The sequence below is a fragment of the Plasmodium coatneyi genome, chromosome 9 (genome assembly GCF_001680005.1).
Source record: "Plasmodium coatneyi strain Hackeri chromosome 9, complete sequence".
Lineage (NCBI taxonomy): Eukaryota > Apicomplexa > Aconoidasida > Haemosporida > Plasmodiidae > Plasmodium > Plasmodium coatneyi.
Window position 1 is genome coordinate 889238 of NC_033564.1, and position 17020 is coordinate 906257.

Here is a 17020-nt window from a genome sequence, read left to right on the forward strand (position 1 = left end):
TCTGTGCGTGTGAGCTCCCCGCGCACATACACCTAGGAGCTTTACAACCCTGAGAAGCTGCGTGATGAATAGCAACCCTGACGAAAAAAAAACGGACGACTGCTTATTCTGTAGAGTCACCGGGACAATTGCACTCGGCGGAGTATCTGTTTACTCCTTTTTGAAATTTGTACAAGCGCCCACCAAATCTGGGGACAAGAAGTTTTTCGGATTCATGTCTCTCCTTTTCTGCTCGCTAGCCATATACAGGGCAAGCACTCCGGCCAGGCCCCTCACGAGGAAAGGGGGCGACGCCTAGCAAGCGGAGGCTGCAAAGCAATTTCTACTAAGCAATTTCTACTAAGCAGTTCCTACGAAGTTGTTGCTACTAAGTAGCTGCTGATACGCGCCAACCGCAGTACCGCCTATACCCCATGAACAGCGGCGACGGTCGAAGAGGGGGGGAGGTGCCCAGCAGCTACTGCCCACCCTACCGCAGCGCATCCATCTCGCTAGACGCAAACAAAAGCAACGCCTCAATGACGTATAGTGTACCCCCAAAGGATGCGAAGAACCTCCACATGGATTCCAAGTCGGACGACATAGAAATGTACGTAGAAAATATGCTTAATGAACTGAAGGGGAAAATGCAAAACTTGTCTAACAATTTACTGAGCAAGGTGGACAACATGGAAAAGTCCCTGGATGAGTTGGAGCAGGCCATGTTAAGTTTTTCGAACAAAGCGGACGGGTGACCCTAACTGCGTGCCCCCTTCGTGACGACGTATACCCCGCATGTGAAGCGCGCAGAGCGTCTGTGAAGTCCTCGTTGCGGTTAACACATTTATGTGTATTTTTTCTAGCCCTAAAAAAGTTGCAAAAAAAAAAAAAGGACTGCTCGATGGTGGTAAGAGTGCCTGTCCAGACAAAGCCCTTTCAGAGTTTACCTGCTCAGTGTTTATTTCTTTGTCGTTTATTTTTACTTTACGGCGAGGGGACCCAACTGGGGCAACAGCATACGTGTAAGGGCGATTGGCGAATGTGAAGAGGTGGTATAGCATGTGCATGGACGTGTGCATGGACGTGTGCACGTGTGGTGGCTGATCCGGTGGTGCATACATTTTTGCGTTTTTTAAAAAAGGTGACGCCAAGCAGACAGATGAACGGGGGATAAATTCCAGAATTACGCAGAGTTCAAACCTGGCAGAGTGGCAACTGTTCAACGGAATCGCATTACCGCGTCGCCGTTGTGTTGCTTTGCGCAGTTCTGTCCACCCGAGTTGTACTGCTCTGTGTATTATGTTTTCCTATACATGGTTTTATTTTACCTTCTCCTGTTTTTTTTCACCCACTTTTTTTTTCATCTTTATTTTAATTTTTTTTATTTTTTTTAAACACTTCGCGATTTTTGACAGTTGTCAAGCCGTACTGCAGTGTACACCATATAGCGATTTTTTTTTTTTTTTTTTTTTTTTTCTTTTTTTTTTGTGTATTGGTACGTACTACTCCGTTTAGTCTTTCCCTCCGCGTCATGTGTCCATGTCATTTTTTAAACAAATTTTCCTTTAATTCTAGTACGTACGAATGAGTGAGAATTGCATGAAGTGTGTTTTGAACATGGCCATGACACGGAAACAATTTCCAATGTTTTAATAGCCATGTGGCATGACTCATTTATCATTACTGATTTTTTTTTCCCCTTCACATGAAGAGTAAACAAGCGAAGACATCTTCATTTGTTTCCCTCTTTCCAGCTTATTAAAATAACGATTGACTCAGCGAACATAAAACATTCTGCGTGAATGTTATGTTCCATGCCCGTCCGCATGTGTGTGTTATTCCTTCGTTCCTTTTTGCTTTTTTTTTTTTTTTTTCCCAAAAAGGGAGACTGAACGAGAAATGCCAAGAGGGCAAAAGGGGCTGAACCAAAAGTGTAACATTTTTCCAGGGGTCCCAAAAAAGACAATTTTTTTTTTTTTTTTGCGGACATTGTGCAAAGGGGAAGGGTTACTTTCTCCGCATACGTGATTGTCAGTGTGTATTGGTGGGGTTTTCATTTTACGTTTTGTTCTTACACGGAACGTTTGCCTTGAATTTTGATGCCTTAATCTTACGCTTTATTTTTACGTTTTATTTTTATGCTTTATTTTTAAGCATTATTTTTGTGCTTTATTTTTACGCTTTATTTTTGTGCTTTATTTTTACGCATTTTTATTTTTTTTTTTTCGCTGCCCTGGTGCACTTCCCCGACAAGCGACCCACTAGACAAACCGCCAAACGGCTAACCAGCTAGCCAACCGCCTAACCGTCTAACCGCCTAACCGCCTAACTACCCCCCTGCGCCAACTATGAATAAGCGAATCTTCGCCTTCCGAGATGACACCAAGTCCAAAGATGCCGACGAGTTCGTCCGGAAAAATGGCTTCACTCTACCTCTGCAGATTTTCCAAGTCATGTCCTTTATCATATTCCTAGTCATCGTGGGGTTAATTATTTTCATTTCCGCCTTCAGCCCGAGTAGCGTTTTTATCGTTTTCTACGTTTTCTTTTCCATTTTAATTACCGTCATTTTGGTCCTCTCCTACATTGTCACCATAATCAACCCCGTTGACCCTCTATCCTTTAAGTACACGAATAGCGAAATAAACCAGGAAGAAATTAAGAACCTCTACGAGTGTGATATTTGTGGCTTTGTAGAACCACAGAGCAAGCATTGCAAAGTTTGCAACAAGTGCGTGTCCGTTTTTGACCACCACTGCATGTGGGTGAATAACTGCATTGGGAAAAAAAACTACAAGTAAGTTGTGCGGGGTGACTCCGTACCTATTTGCACCCCATGTGGTTATATGCTACTCATTTGTGCCTACACAAGTTTTAACCCTAAATTTAAACCTGTGCATGCAAATAAATATTATTCCCCCCACGCACACACACACACACATACACACATTCACACGCGCAGATACTTCGTAGGTCTCCTCTCCGCTCTGACCGTGTTCAACTGTGTCGTCTTCCTCTTCTGTATCGTCTTCTTTGCCGTTTCGATAAAGCATGATCTCATAAAGGACAGATGGAAATACGTAAACGAAGGAGAGTCGACCTGCACGGTTGTAGAGGGGCGCTGAGACCAACCAGGCAACAACCACATTAACAGTAACGCAACTAACAGCGCCTTCCATCACTACCATCACAATAATCACAACAATTACCACCCCTTTTGCAGTTATACGGGTCGTACAACGACATCCTATTCTACCTCCTGCTGTGTTCCCTCTTCGTCCTGAACGCAGTAGTCTTTGTACTAGTCATACAACTCTTCGGCCTCCATATTTTTCTCATTTCGAAGAAAATGACCACTTACGAGTATATCGTCAACCGGTCGCACGTAAGGGGATGAATGGGAAGAGAGCAACCAGCGGTGGACAAAATGGTTGCCCCGCGTCCGACCCTACTACGTATGTACCATTCTGTATTCACACACGCCACCCACACACACACTTTCAGTCCGAAGAGGAAGAGAAGGTAGGCATTCGGACCTTCTTCGAGTGGCTAATCATAGACAAGAAGTAAGCTCACCAGTTGGATAAAAAGGGGGGCAGTAATGGGGAAGGCCCTTTTTCTCAGCGTCAGTAAATCTCCTATGAGAAGACATTACTCTCCATTACTCTTCTGTCCGTATTGCCCACCCAACCAGATATCCTACCCACTTAACCATCTTTCGCATCATTACTTTTAACCCCCCTTCGCTCCTTTTTTCTCCCCACCCTATTCCACTCAGACGCCTGCAGAAGTCGCACGGTGAAAATCAGGTAAGATGCAGTTCACTAAAGAGGAGGGTCTGTCCCTTCATCGACATCTGCGTTTTGTTCGCTACCAAGCGGCCAAACTGCTAATCGACCAAACGTATTACTCCCCCTTTGGTAGGACATTGAAATCCAGGATATTGAAAGAGTTATGTCTTTAAAAAGTTAGGACGTCGAATTTGAAGGACGGGGTGAGCCGGTCGAAGAGACATGTAACACCCGGGGGCTCGAAAAAACAGAAAAAGCACAAAAAAAAAAAAAAAAAAAAACAGCGTGTGGGGGGTGCATCGATCATACGTAATGCACCTCCTTAACGTATGGTTTGCCTGCTCAACCTGACTGCAACTCATCCGCACGCCGGATGACCTCCTGGCCATATTCCTTGTCCCGAATGCTGGCCTCGATGAAGCTGAGTCTCTTGGTTAGGCTGTCGAGTGCAGCAGACATGGTCTCGCTTTTCGTGGTTATGACCTCATTTTGCAACTTCAATTTTTTGTTTTCGTTAAACAACTGTGAGAGACTTGAATTGGACTCCGATTCAGTCACTCGCTTTAGCTTCTCTATTTCCTCCTTCAATTCATCCGTGTACTCCTTATACAAATTCGTTTGTTCCTTTATTTGTGCTTGCAAAGATTTTATTATGTTCACATTTTTTACGTTTAATTCTCTCTCTTTTTCTGTAACTTTGAGTAAATCCCTATTTATATTTTTTAGGTCGCTGAATCTGTGGCTGAGTTCCTGTTGCTCTTGCTCGCTGTTCTTCAGGTGGGCGTTTTGGCTGGCCACTTCTTCGTACTTACCTTGCAGGGTGGAAAGTTCGTTCTTCACTTCGTTCAGGTTGTCACTCAGTTGGTCATTCTGGGTGGCTAGCTGATCATTCTCGTTGCGGAAGTTTTCCATCATTTCGTCGTTCTTCGTTTTGAGTTCGCTGCACTGACTCATTAGCAGCTCGCAGCGTTTCTCCATCTCATGCACTTTGGATTCATACCTATTAGTAATACGGGCAATGTTCTGTTCTTTCTCTTGTATGGCTAGATTTATTTCTTGCTCGAGCTGCTGCTTCATTTTCTTGTGACTCTCCTCCAAGTGTGCACAATTTTCTAGTAAATCTTTTTTTTCCTTTTCGAAGATTTCTTTCTTCTTTTCAAATTCTTCATTTAGTTCTTCTATTTTGTTTCGTACCATTTGCTCTGTTTGATTTTCCAGCATTTTAATCATTCCTTCGTACTCATTTATTTTTATTATATTTTCTTCGTACTTCTTGTTCAGGTCTTTATTGTTGCTGTTTGCTTTTTCGAGCAAATCACTGAATTCTTTTTTCTTCGTCTCATATTCTTCGCTCATTTCTTCGTATTGCTTCACATACGTGTTGACCTTCTCTTCGGACTCTTTTTTAATTCTATTAATTTCTGCTTGTAGAAGGTCAGCAAATTTTTCTCTAATTTCTTCGGATTCTTTTCTCTTGTTTTCTACGATTTCTTTTATTTCCTTTTCTAATTTTTCTTTCTGCTCCTCGAGGAGGTTCACCCTTTTGTTGTGTATTTCTTCATTATTCTTTAGGTTGTCTTCCAGGTTTTGACTTCTATTCATGGCGTTTTCCTTTTCCTCCTTCAGCAGCGCAACGTTCAGTTCTAGATGCCTCTTCTCCTTGGCCATTTGGTTCATCTCGCTATTCAGCTGATCGATCTGCCCGTGCAGCTCGGCCAACTTTTCCTCCTGAGCGTTTTCCATTTGAGCTAGCTTCTCCTCGTGTGAACTCTCCATCTGAGCCAGCTTATCCCGCTCGTCCATTAATTCCTGACCCATGGTTTGCAGCTCCTCCTCCCTCCTGCTCACTTCACCGCGCAGAGCCTCGACTTCTCTACTCTTTTGCGATTCGTATTCCTGTTTGAGCTCTTCCACGTGCTGCTGGTGCTCCTCCAGGAGGTTCTTCCTCATCTGCTCCATGTTCTCGTTCATCGCTTTCTGCTGTTCCTCCTTGAACTGCAAAATTTCCTCATTTTTCATTTTCTCCACTTGGCACCGTATGGATTCCACCTCGTTGTTTTTCTCAATAATAAGTTTATTAATGAAGTCATTTTTATTTTCCTCCATTTTTTCTTTATACTTTTCTAGCTTGCTGTTGAAGTTGTCTTCGGCCAGTTTCTTAGCCTTTTCCAGGTCACCCGCCACTTCGTCCTTCATTTGGACTTGTAGCTCTTCCATAACTTGGTCCTTCAGTTCTGTTCGCAGGTTAGTTATCACTTCATTTATTAGTTCGCCCCGCAGGTCATTCATTACTTCATGTCTCAGTTCCCCTCGTAGGTCATTCATCACTTCATTTGTGAGTTCCCCTCGCAGATTAATGATTACTTCATTTGTGAGTTCGCTTCGCAGCTCTCCCCTCACCTCATCTACCATTGCTCCCTTCGTCAATTCCCTCTGCTGGTTGCTCAGCTCCTCCATCTCTTTGATCCTCCTCTTTTCAAATTCGTCCCTCAGCATAGATACTTTTCTCTCCGCTTCGGATTCAACCTTCTTCAGTTCCTCCTTCAGTGCACCTTCCTTCCCTCTCAGCGTTTCCAATTCTTCTTCCTTCATCCTTAGAGACACTTCATGCTCCCTCATCACTTTCTCCAACTCTTTTTCACGATTCGTAATTTCCAATTGGAGGTTCCTTTTTTTGTCCAAGATTTCCTCTTGGTACATTTTTTCCTTCTTTTTAAAAGAGGCACTCCTTCTTCTTTCCTTTTCTTCCATCTCCTTTATCATGTGCAGACTTTTTTCTTCCCTCTTTTTGTACACCCGAATTATTTCTTCGTTTTTCATTTTTACCTTTTTCAACTCGTTGTAAGCATTTATAAACATTTCCATCTCTTTTTTAATTTTTTTATTTTTACTGTTTATTAAGTGTAGCATGTTGTTCAGTTTGGATTGGTCCTCCGCCTGATCTATGTGCGATGCCATTAGTGCTTCTTTATCTTCGCTCTCCTCTTCTATACTTTTCAACTGGCTCATTTTCCTATACAGGGCATCCAAAGCGCTTTCTTTTTCTGCAATCGAGTGAAGTTTCTCCGTTTCTAACTTTAGCTGACACTTAAAATCGTCCTCCTCCTTGGTTAAGCTTTTATTCAGTGCACTTAAAAAATGCTCAATTAGCTCCTTTTCCTTCTGGGGGAAGAAACCTCCTGGGTAACTGCCACCCATGGAAAGGGCCTTCTCATTTTGTTCGCTCACCCCATTTGCAAACACATCTTCTTCGGTCACCGTTTTGGTTGGGAACATATTAGGGGGAGGTCTAACAGGGATACTTCTCCCAATATCATCGTTGCCCTTCGCCCAGGAATCCTTCCCATTTGTTCCCACTGTTGGGGTTCTCCTTTTGGAGCCTTCCATTGTATGCCCGTTGTAAGTGCCATTCGGCATGGTCGCGAATTTTGTACCCCCACGTTCCATCCGTTCAAAGTAAACGGGCTTCACAGCACCTCCTAGAGGGGGACCTCCCGTAGGGGGTGGCACTGGTGGAAGCCCCCTACTCAACGGGGAACTTCCCTTCCCTTCATTAAACCCTAAACCCATGTCACCATAAAAATTGCTGCTTCGATCCTCCCTCTTAATCGAGCTAGCCCTATTATCACTTCGCACCTCCTTGGGTGGTATATTAACCCCACCTGGATGGTTAAAACTGTGGAAGCCTCCTTTCAGTTCGTGCCCCTTGGGGATGCTTTCACTAGACACTCCATTTTCCGCGTAACTGTCGTGTATGGATGCTCCCCTGTCGTTATTCCTATTTGCGTTACGAAAGTTCTCCCTGGAAAGGTTACGCTTGGATTCGTTCTCCATGTGAACCTTTGGGGTGAAAATACTTTTTTCTACACTAGGTATGTTACTTTCCCGTTTTGAATCCTTTCCATTTAGTTGCTTCAGTGGGCCACCACTACTATCCCTTTTCATTTGGTTGACCCCACTGGGGATAATTTCTGTCGTCTTATTATCCATACCCGTGTCATCCACATTGCCCTTAATAACTTCTTCCCCCTCTTCTTTGCCCCTCAATTTAGGGCTAGCTTCCAATTCAGCGTCACTTGCATTTTTGCTCAGAGGGGACTTCCCACTTACGTGTTTTTTCTCTTGAACTTTCACACCAGGTGTGAACATGTTCGAGCCAAATGGATCCGACCGATTTTCATCTGTCGTGTTGCTACTCAATTCGTTCTTCGCTGAATCCATCATATAGGGGGACACAATTCCCCCTTGCATATGAATGCTCTTTTTCTTAATTGTTTTTAACCCGGGGATTTCTGCGTAGATGGTACGGGCACTCCTCGTTTTGCTGCATAGGCGGGTTGGGAAAAGGGAAGAAAATGAAAAGGGTAATGTGAATAAAATGGCTTCACTGGGTTAATCTGCGTGGGGAGCCCAATCCCCCATCATATTAATGGTCCAGAGATACGATGCAAACGGGACAAGTGCTTCTTTCCGAGGAACCTACTTCTGCTGCATCAAGGAGCGGTAACCCTGGTTGGCGTTTTGCAAAGTGCTCATTTTGGGGGGCGCAGTCACCTTCTCCTCATTCTCCACTTTGTCTTCCTCGCCCTTTATCACCCATCGTTTTAGTTCCTTGTTGAAGTAAAATTTGTTCTCCTCCCCCAGGTGGGCCACGGTCGGCTTGGACTCGTTGTCGTCATTTTTCTTCGATTTGATGAAGCTCCAGAACGAACCTATTTCAGGGGGGGCCAATTAGAAAATGCACGCAGGTATGTATTTACGCAAGCAGGTATGTATGCTTCTGCGTGGAGAACCCCTTTCGAAAAAGAGAGTGGACAAGCGGAGATACAAGGGGCCAGCCACAGATCAGTTCAATGAACTTTTTTTTTTCTCTCAAATTTTTTTTTTTTATTACTCATTTTTTCCAAGAGTCCTTATGCCCTAAGATGTTCTACATGAACGCCTTTTCTATGTACGTCATTCAGTGCGTCAAACGGGGGGATATCTCCTCCTGGGCTCCTTTCGAGGTGGTGCCCAAAGGATAGATATGCTACATAAACTAGTGACCAATTCTGTGCAAGCCGTTCAATGCGGCGATGCTTTTCCTCTCATAAATAGAAGGTTGCAAGAAAAAAAAAAAAAAATGGTATCTCTTGAAAGAGTTTTTTTTTTTTCCTATTTTCGACAAATCAAATTGGGGCAGAAGTAATGCCAGTGGTTGGTTGATGATCTCCACGCTGGGACGGCAAAGCAACATATGTCACCATGTGCGAGTAAAGCCTGGCACGTGTTGACGTAGCGCAGTGTCAGCCGAGTGCAGCGTGGCTGTATGCCTCTATGTAAAAGCGTGAGAATATGAATAAGCTTATGTTTTATATGTACAAGCATACATATGCGTACCCGCATAGGTGAATGCCCCCACCACCCCTGGAGGTCGCGTGGGTAAAATGCCCCCTGCAATGATCTATAAATCCCCTAAGAGTGGCGTCCTCGGGAATGAGCAAACCACAAGCGGTGCTTTCCCTGCTGTGAACCATCTCACATTTGTCCGCAAAAAGCGGAAAGGCATAGTCAAAGGAAAAGGCACAGGGAAAAACAAAAACAGAAGGCAACAGAAAATTCGTTCCGCCTCTCGCACTTTTGCATTCATTTATGTTCACTTGTGCGAAAGTGCCTATTTCTTACATTTTGTTCACTTTTTTTTTTTTTTTCTTTCTTCTTTTTTAACGCTGAAGGATGTTCCAACAATTTACAAAATGGATTGGGTGCTCTGTGCCCGCTCCCCCATTTGGTGGGTACATTTGGGTATATATATTTTTTTTTTTTTCGCCTCTCTTTTCCAGCATTTGTATTATTTATTCGCCTTTTGTTACATGAAATTTTACACACAGGGATGCGTGGTTTTTTTTTTTTTATTCATTTGTTTTAGTTTTTCTCTTTTTTTTCTTACATACATGTATGGACGCATTTACGGATGCACGTATGTACGCACCTACCTCTGATGCAAATTGGGAGGCACTTTTTCTTCTCCCTTAAGCGGGGGGACAAGAAGTTTATGCGTTTATACGTTTATGCGTATGTGGCACAGCATGTACCAACCGCAAAGCCAAAATGGACTCGAAAAAAGGAAAAAAAAAAAACACAAATGGGGGGAAGATGACCGAGCGAAGATATCAAGCATTCGCAAATTACGTAACCCAAAGGGCCCCTTCCACTTTTGTCCAAGTGGGACAACCCAGGTGAGGTACCTCTCTGTAAGTGGCACCCCTCAGTTGGCGGCTGGCCTAAAAATAATAGTACTTAAGAAAGCCAAAAATGTTTTTCACCTGGGTTGGCATTATTGACAGAGAGTAGCCATTTTGGTCTTGTTCATAGTAGCGCACCCAGTAGGACATTTTTCTGTCGCATCTTTTTATGGTCCACAGTTCGTCGCTCAGAACTTTGCTGCTTTGCAACTTGAGCTTTTCGTAACCCTCAATTTTCGTTATGCTTTCCAGGACCCTGTCCTCCTTGCACTCATGCATGGCCACCACTTCGACGTTTTGTATCTGTCCACAAGGGAAAAAAAGGGGGGGGAGACACGATGAGTGTGGTAGGCATCTGTCTGAGGGTACAACGAAACGGGAGAAAATATGGCCGCATAGGCCCACGTGGTAAAGAAGGCAACGCAAAGTGGGTATTCACTTGTCTCTTTTATTTCCCCATTTTTCCTTTTTCGCGCTCCGTTTCACCTTATAAATGGCCTGCCGAAATAGCGCGGACTTAATCTGGCGAATGACCTCATTCGCCCTTTCCTCGAAGTTGACTGTGTGCTCGTAATTTCGTAAAAACTGTGGGCGGAAATTCACATTGAGAAACGCATCCGGGTACTTCATATTATTGCCATTTTCTTTCATCCACTTTTTATCTCGGAAGCAGGGAAATGTAAACATGTTATATAGGCACTGTCGGAAGACGACTAACCCCTAGGGTGTCCACACAATTATTGGTATACCCTTTTCGAGCTTCTTTTTTTACACGATCAAATGGAGTTGCAATTCTCAAACTTCTTTTTTTAACAAAAAAAAAAAAAAAAAAAAAAAAAAAAAAAAAAAAAAAAAAAAAAAAAAAGCTATTTTAAAAAGTGGAGGGAAAAAAAAAATACTTAAAGAATATTAATAAGGATAAAATAATTAACAAAAAAAAAAAAAAAAATTAAATAAAATAAAATAATTCACCGAGATTCGTAGTGATGACTCGGCGTGGTCCACCGTGCAACATATGCCTGACTAATGACAGTAACGCAAAAGCCCAAAAGTTGGCACGGCGATCTGTGGATATGTGTGCGAGAATGCCGTCATTTTCTGTTGGCATTTCTTTCTCATCCTTCTTCCCCCTCGGCTAGCTACACAACACAACATTTTGCTTCTTTTTTTTTTCTATTCTGTGGTATCGCTGGTGGCACAAGTTTGGTATACACTTTTGTAATGCATGCAACTGGCAGAGGTGCCAATCGTTGGCAGTTGCTCGTAGCGCGTTTTAGTATGTATGTTCTCCCTTGGTAATCCCCCCACCCTAGCGCTCACTGTAAAAGTTAATATTAACGAAGAAGGGGTAGAGGGGGAAGTGCACAACCTGCCTGGTGACGGGCGAGTGCTTGCCCGGAGAACCCTCTCCCTTCATTATTTGGTTCTCCGAAAAGACTAGCAGGGAGAGGGTGTTACACGGGAGGGTATAGGAGTAGACGTTATTTTTATACAAAATGTAGTTGTTGGAAAAAATGCAGTTATCACTGTTGCAAGCGACTCGAAGGTTGTATTCGAACAAGTAGTAGGAGAAGCCTTCCCTCTTCCCCATTCCACTGACATCGCTACAAAAGGTGGGTCTTCTTAACTTTTTCATTTGCACCTGCAGCAAAAAGAAGCAATGTTTGCGACTTATGCATTCATATAACATGTTCGAAATGGATTTTTTTTAAAATTTTTTCAACAAAGTCGTTTTTTCTTCCAACATAATCTGACACCCACGTTTTTTTAAAAACAATTTCGCTGTCGTCACATATTTGATGTTTGGATCGGTTCGATTTTAGGAGAAAAACTGTGTGCGTCTTCTTCACAAGATCGTGGTGAACAGCTATTTCGAAGAAAAATTCGTTTGTTAAATTATCCGTAATGAAATTATTTTCTACGTTTCCATTGTTTGACCACTTCCCACTGAGCGAGTATTTACCTGGGGATGAGGACTCAGTTGTGTCCCACCCCAGGGGGAACCCATACAATGACGCATAATTTGAAAGAATATTATTTTTCTTGAATGAAAAAATGTTAAATTCGTATAGAATGTCTAGGAAAGTTACCTCTGAGATTACTTTGTTTTCTTCGATTACCAGTTCGAACACATTTTTGTGGAACCACTCGAATGCTTTGGAGTCTACTCCACTTCTGTTTCGGTCGAAGTTTAGATAATTTGCAAAGTTAGAAATGTGAACGACGTTGTTCTCTCGTGGTCCCCTCCTCTGGAGCGTGCCTCCGTCGTCGCGTAGACTATCTCGGTTACTTCCTCTGTGGTATCCCCTTCCGATAGTCACACCACTTACCAATGTACACCCCCGTCTGGGTCCCCCTCTACGGGTGCCAAAGTTCCCAACCGCTTTCCCCTCCTCCAAAGTGACGTTCATGCGCATCACTTTCTTCTTGTCATTCATCCCCTGTTCCTTCTGAGCAATGGTGAAGTCGATCTTGGAAGGGTTTTCTCTGCAGTTCCTTTTTAAAGGCCACTTATTCGCACTCATGTTCTGTTGCATGTTCTTCTCATTTTGCAAGACGGGTGAACTGTATAAGCTCAACACATCCTCGCAATTGGCTATGCCATTCTGTGCACTTTGCTGCGCTTGTCCAAAGGTGCCGTTTTTGCATAGCCCCTGAGAATTTCTCCCTATCAAAGGGTTATTAGCGTCACGACAGTTATTTCCCTTTTCATAATCTGTGACGTTTTGTTGATTTTGGTGCACGTTGTCTGGAGGTCCCTGGTTCTGATAGGTACTATGACTAACTGCATTTATATTGTCCACATGGCTATGTTTGCTTTTTCCATTATTTCTGTGCATAGCGATGGAGGGCTTGTTTCTTTGCGTGGGGTCTCCCCCTGGATCGTGACTATTTCGTTGGAAGGGGTCTCCTCCGAGATAATCATTCTTCATTAGGTCTATGCAAGCAGGGGGACGGAAGTCATGCTTTCTATTTTGCGTCTGCCCGGGGGGTTCCCCCCCTTGCTTCAAAAATGTGCTGTCTTCATTCGCGTTTTTATTCCTTATTCTGCAAATTTTGCCATCCCCCTCGGTGGGTTTACCCCTCAGAGGAGTCACCTGGACTTGTCCCTTAATGTTGAAGGGGCTCTGCACGTCCTTGTCGGCCCCTATCCTCCTCAGTCTGCAGTTCAACACTCTGTTCTGCTGGCTAGACTCGTTTGCATTACACGGGGGGGCGGTGCGTCCGAAGCGGTTCTGATTGGCGCAAATTCCCAGTTGGAACTGGTTGGTAGTGGTTCCCTGTGGGTCCTTGGTATCTCCCCCAATGGGGGACCCCTTCCCAACCGCAACGTTCCCCATGGATGGGCTCTCCAATCCTAGTGCGCTGCGATAATTTTGCAAGTAGTCACGAATGAACTTCGCAAAGTGGCAGTTCATTAGATTAAGTGAAAAAGAATTGAAGACATTATTTTTAAAAAATATATCTTTGTGTAGTTTATCTAGAAAGAAGTTTTTCATTTGAGTTAAGTTACCAACGGTGTTGCACTTGAATGATAAGCTGTGGATGTGTTCCTCTTCCTTTCTCTCCTGGTCATTAGTCACATGTATATTTCGACTCCTCCCTGCACATGCATCAATGAAGCCCTTAAAAAGGTTGGTATAAAATTCTATGCTCAAATCAACGCGTAATTTCTTGTCTACATGTTTTTCGTTCGTAAGGATGTCCCCCCCTTGGTCTAGCTGGTCGACTTTGCCACCCCCAAACACAGCGCACATAAATTTGAAAAACATTTCTTTGACGTTGTCATATTTTATGTCGTCCTTTATGTCGTAATTTATGTCGTAGTTTATTTTTTCCTGCCTAATCGCATAGCTGTCACGGTTTGGTTCGTTGCCCTTCTGCTTCTTTTCACTCCCATCACTTTGCATCCCAACTTTGATGCAGTCTCCCCCTTTGTGATAATCGTCCAACCTGATACCAGCGCAACTTATTTTTTTCTGCACCAATTCGTTCTGTTGTTTTATGTAGAAATCGCTCTCCTTTTTTATTTCCAGTAAGATTAGGTTAACCAACTTGGAAGACGGCCTATTTTTTATGTTTGGGTTTAAGCATAGGAAGGAGAGTTTTGTTAATTTTTCAACAAGGAAATCAGGGAAGTGGACACTGTGGTCTAGAATGGCATAGATTGACTTGTAGTCGTTCATATTTATGTGATTGACTAGGTAGTCAAACACGTTGTCTTCATTTTCGCTTTTCTTCCTGTGGCAGAGAATGGGGCACTTATCATTTGTGTTGTAAATGCAGTTGTAGTTCTTCCCTACGTGGACCGCCGGTGATTTGGATACCAACATTTCCAGGATCAGCGCCCCGAAGGAGTATATTTCTGTCTGCTCGTTTATTTCGTGCGTGGATATGTAGTACGGGTCGGCGTACCCGGGGGTGCCTGCGGGGGGAGGGGTACACATAAAACGATGTATCTATGAAGCGGTGTAAACGTGTAGACATGTAACGATGCACCCATGTAGCAATTTCTGCCCCCCTTTACGCCACCAAACTGGGGAACTTACCTCCCGTGAGGTTAAACACATTGTTGTTATTCTTGTAGACGAAGGAAAGGCCAAAGTCGCCCAGCTTGGCGTTGAACTTCTCGTCCACCAAAATGTTGGCCGACTTCAAATCCCTGTGATAAACGATTGGCGAGGAGGTGTGCAGATAGCACAGCACGTTTATTATCTGAATGAGAATGTTCAGTCTAACACTGAAGGACAGGAAGAAAGGCATGTGCTGGGTACTCTCCAGATGATCATGCGCAAGGAGAGAAAATCTCAAATTATTCATCCCATTTCTAATAAGGTCACCCTGTTTGTTCATTAATAGGTGATTATTTCCATACGGGGATATTTTTTTCATTGGAGAAAATTCTGCGTTACCCTGTTTCCCATTCCAAGCCACATGTCCCTCCGCATTTTCTCTATCTCTCACACTATAAAAATAGTAATGGTTAAATAGAAGGGTTCGTAAATCTCCCAAATGAACATATTCATATATTAGGTAAAAATAATTTGTATTTACAGCATACCCAAGGAGGGATAAAATATTTTTATGTCTGTATCTGCTCATAATAATTATTTCATTTTCGAAACCGTTGTTTTCATTTTTATTCAACACTTTTATGGCTACACTTATGCAACTTTTTAGCATTCCTTTGTAAACAACGCCATTTCCTCCTTTGGCAATTTTATTTTCCTCTGCAAAATTGTTCGTCGCCTGGACGATATCGCTGTAGTCATATTTGTTGGACAAAATTTTTAATGGGATGTAAATGTTGTCCTCTTTTTTGTGTGCATTTTTTTGTTCATTTTTTTGTTCATTTTTTTGTTGCGCTTTTTTATCAAGGGAGTTATAATTTTTTTCTTCCTCTTTTTCTTTTTCTTCTTCCGCATGGGTGTCTTTTTCGCAGCTCTGACTTTCCTCATCGTGCAAATTGAGAATGTACTTATCGTGTGTGTCGCATGTCTGTATGAGTATCACCTTTTTGTTCTTTTCGCAGACTTCGTCGTCGTTCGGGCAGACTGCACTATCGTTCGGGAAGATTGCACTGTCGTTCTCTTCATCGTTGCGTTTCTCTTCACTCTTCCTATTTTCGTAACTTTTTGTAAAATTGAACCTTAGGTAGTTTTGTTTTTTTCTTTCGATTTTTTGCTTAAATATATCGATGGCGCCTTTTTCAATGTTCGTTTCTTTTATGGGCAAAAAATTTTTGTTCATTTTAGGAGTTTTCTTTGTGTGCTTATCGTTGTGCGTGTATGTCGTTGTGTGTGTCGTTGTATTTATCGTTGTATGTGTGTGTGTGTGATTACGTGGTTGTGGGGAGGAAAGGGATCAAGTAGAGGGTTGCACAATGCCAGGGGGAAAAAATAAATAAATAATGCAGTGAAAAAATAATAAAGTGATAAAATAAAAACTGCTACCGTTCGTATAGTATACAATGTTTGCCTGCTTAGACTTAGTGCAATGTTGACGCGGTTGCTTCACCGAGCACACGAGCTCAGGTGAGAAACTGGTCGGGAGAAAAGGTGAACAAGCTACCGTAATGATGATGTAAAAACCACAAGTTAGGTCCTCATGTAACGCAAGGACTAAATTGGTGGAAACAGAACTGAACGGGGGAAAAGGAAGAAAAGAAAAGAAAAAAAAAAATGCGTATATGCTTATATCTACATGTGCACTTTTCGGCAAAGGGGGCGAAACTGAGAAAGGAAGTGACTCAAGATCATGTCCACTTGTGCATACGCACATGCATACGTGCATGTATTGCTGTATATGTGTATATAGGGGCGGAGAGCGCGTCAACAATTAAGGACGTTTCTCGCAAAAACTTATAGGCGAAAAAGTGATGGTGCACCCCTCATTTGCGCTGGCAAGAGTGAGGGAGATCTCCTTTTTTTGAGTCATCAGAATTTCGGGTTGCCCCAGAAAGTGGAAAAAAGTATCTGCACATCGCCCGCTCGATCAAGTCGCAGTCTTCGAGTGACTTGACCGCATGACTAATTAATCGCTCGCCCGTTTGGCTTCTTATTTCTCGGAGCACCGGAACCACAAATTGGAATGGCGTTTGGGATTCTTACAAAAGGGTGCATTTGTTTTTTTTTCCGTGGCGACAAAACTTGCCACGTATTTTGCCCTTTTGGCTACACAATTTGTGCTCGTTCTGCCCCCTTTTCTGTTTCCCTTGGGACTCCCCTCTTCTCGCATATTCTGTCAATTTTCGCTACTTGTTCCCCCGTTCTGCGCACACCCCTTTCGTTGTCTAGCACACATGCACTAAAACGGGTTGCATTCTCACGCGCGTGCCAACTAAGCTACTTATCGGATTTGTGCAATTTTGTCATTTCGTTTTTTCGCAGAAAATATGTAACATGCAAGTGTAAATTGGTGTATTTAAAAAAAAAAAAAAATTATTTATTCGTTTGATTTTTACTTCTTTCTTTTTTGCTTTTTTCTTTTTTTTTTTGCAAAAAATATGCGCTTTTAATTTAGCCT

The 17020-nt window shown here is 42.9% G+C and overlaps 5 protein-coding genes across 5 annotated transcripts; 2 read left to right on the forward strand and 3 right to left on the reverse strand.

Annotated features, from left to right (window-relative positions):
• Positions 1-413: 413 nt before the first annotated feature.
• Positions 414-734, forward strand: PCOAH_00025250 (Heat shock factor binding protein; the record flags this gene model as incomplete). The annotated part of the gene is made up of 1 exon (XM_020059330.1): positions 414-734. One exon carries the CDS (start codon positions 414-416, stop codon positions 732-734), a length of 321 nt encoding a protein of 106 aa, XP_019914999.1.
• Positions 735-2034: 1300 nt separating this feature from the next.
• Positions 2035-3951, forward strand: PCOAH_00025260 (Palmitoyltransferase; the record flags this gene model as incomplete). The annotated part of the gene is made up of 6 exons (XM_020059331.1): positions 2035-2776; positions 2942-3059; positions 3203-3364; positions 3484-3545; positions 3758-3788; positions 3904-3951. 6 exons carry the CDS (start codon positions 2328-2330, stop codon positions 3949-3951), a joined length of 870 nt encoding a protein of 289 aa, XP_019914925.1.
• Positions 3952-4112: 161 nt separating this feature from the next.
• Positions 4113-8668, reverse strand: PCOAH_00025270 (Uncharacterized protein; the record flags this gene model as incomplete). The annotated part of the gene is made up of 3 exons (XM_020059332.1): positions 4113-8094; positions 8254-8482; positions 8665-8668. The coding sequence occupies 3 exons, from the start codon at positions 8666-8668 to the stop codon at positions 4113-4115; spliced, it is 4215 nt and encodes a 1404-aa protein (XP_019914793.1).
• A 1215-nt stretch (positions 8669-9883) lies between these two features.
• On the reverse strand, positions 9884-10808 carry PCOAH_00025280 (Uncharacterized protein; the record flags this gene model as incomplete). Its single annotated transcript, XM_020059333.1, has 2 exons — positions 9884-10297; positions 10481-10808. 2 exons carry the CDS (start codon positions 10679-10681, stop codon positions 10034-10036), a joined length of 465 nt encoding a protein of 154 aa, XP_019915078.1.
• Positions 10809-11303: 495 nt separating this feature from the next.
• Positions 11304-15745, reverse strand: PCOAH_00025290 (Protein kinase; the record flags this gene model as incomplete). Its single annotated transcript, XM_020059334.1, has 3 exons — positions 11304-11636; positions 11683-14420; positions 14545-15745. 3 exons carry the CDS (start codon positions 15743-15745, stop codon positions 11304-11306), a joined length of 4272 nt encoding a protein of 1423 aa, XP_019914946.1.
• Between the last annotated feature and the right edge of the window lie 1275 nt (positions 15746-17020).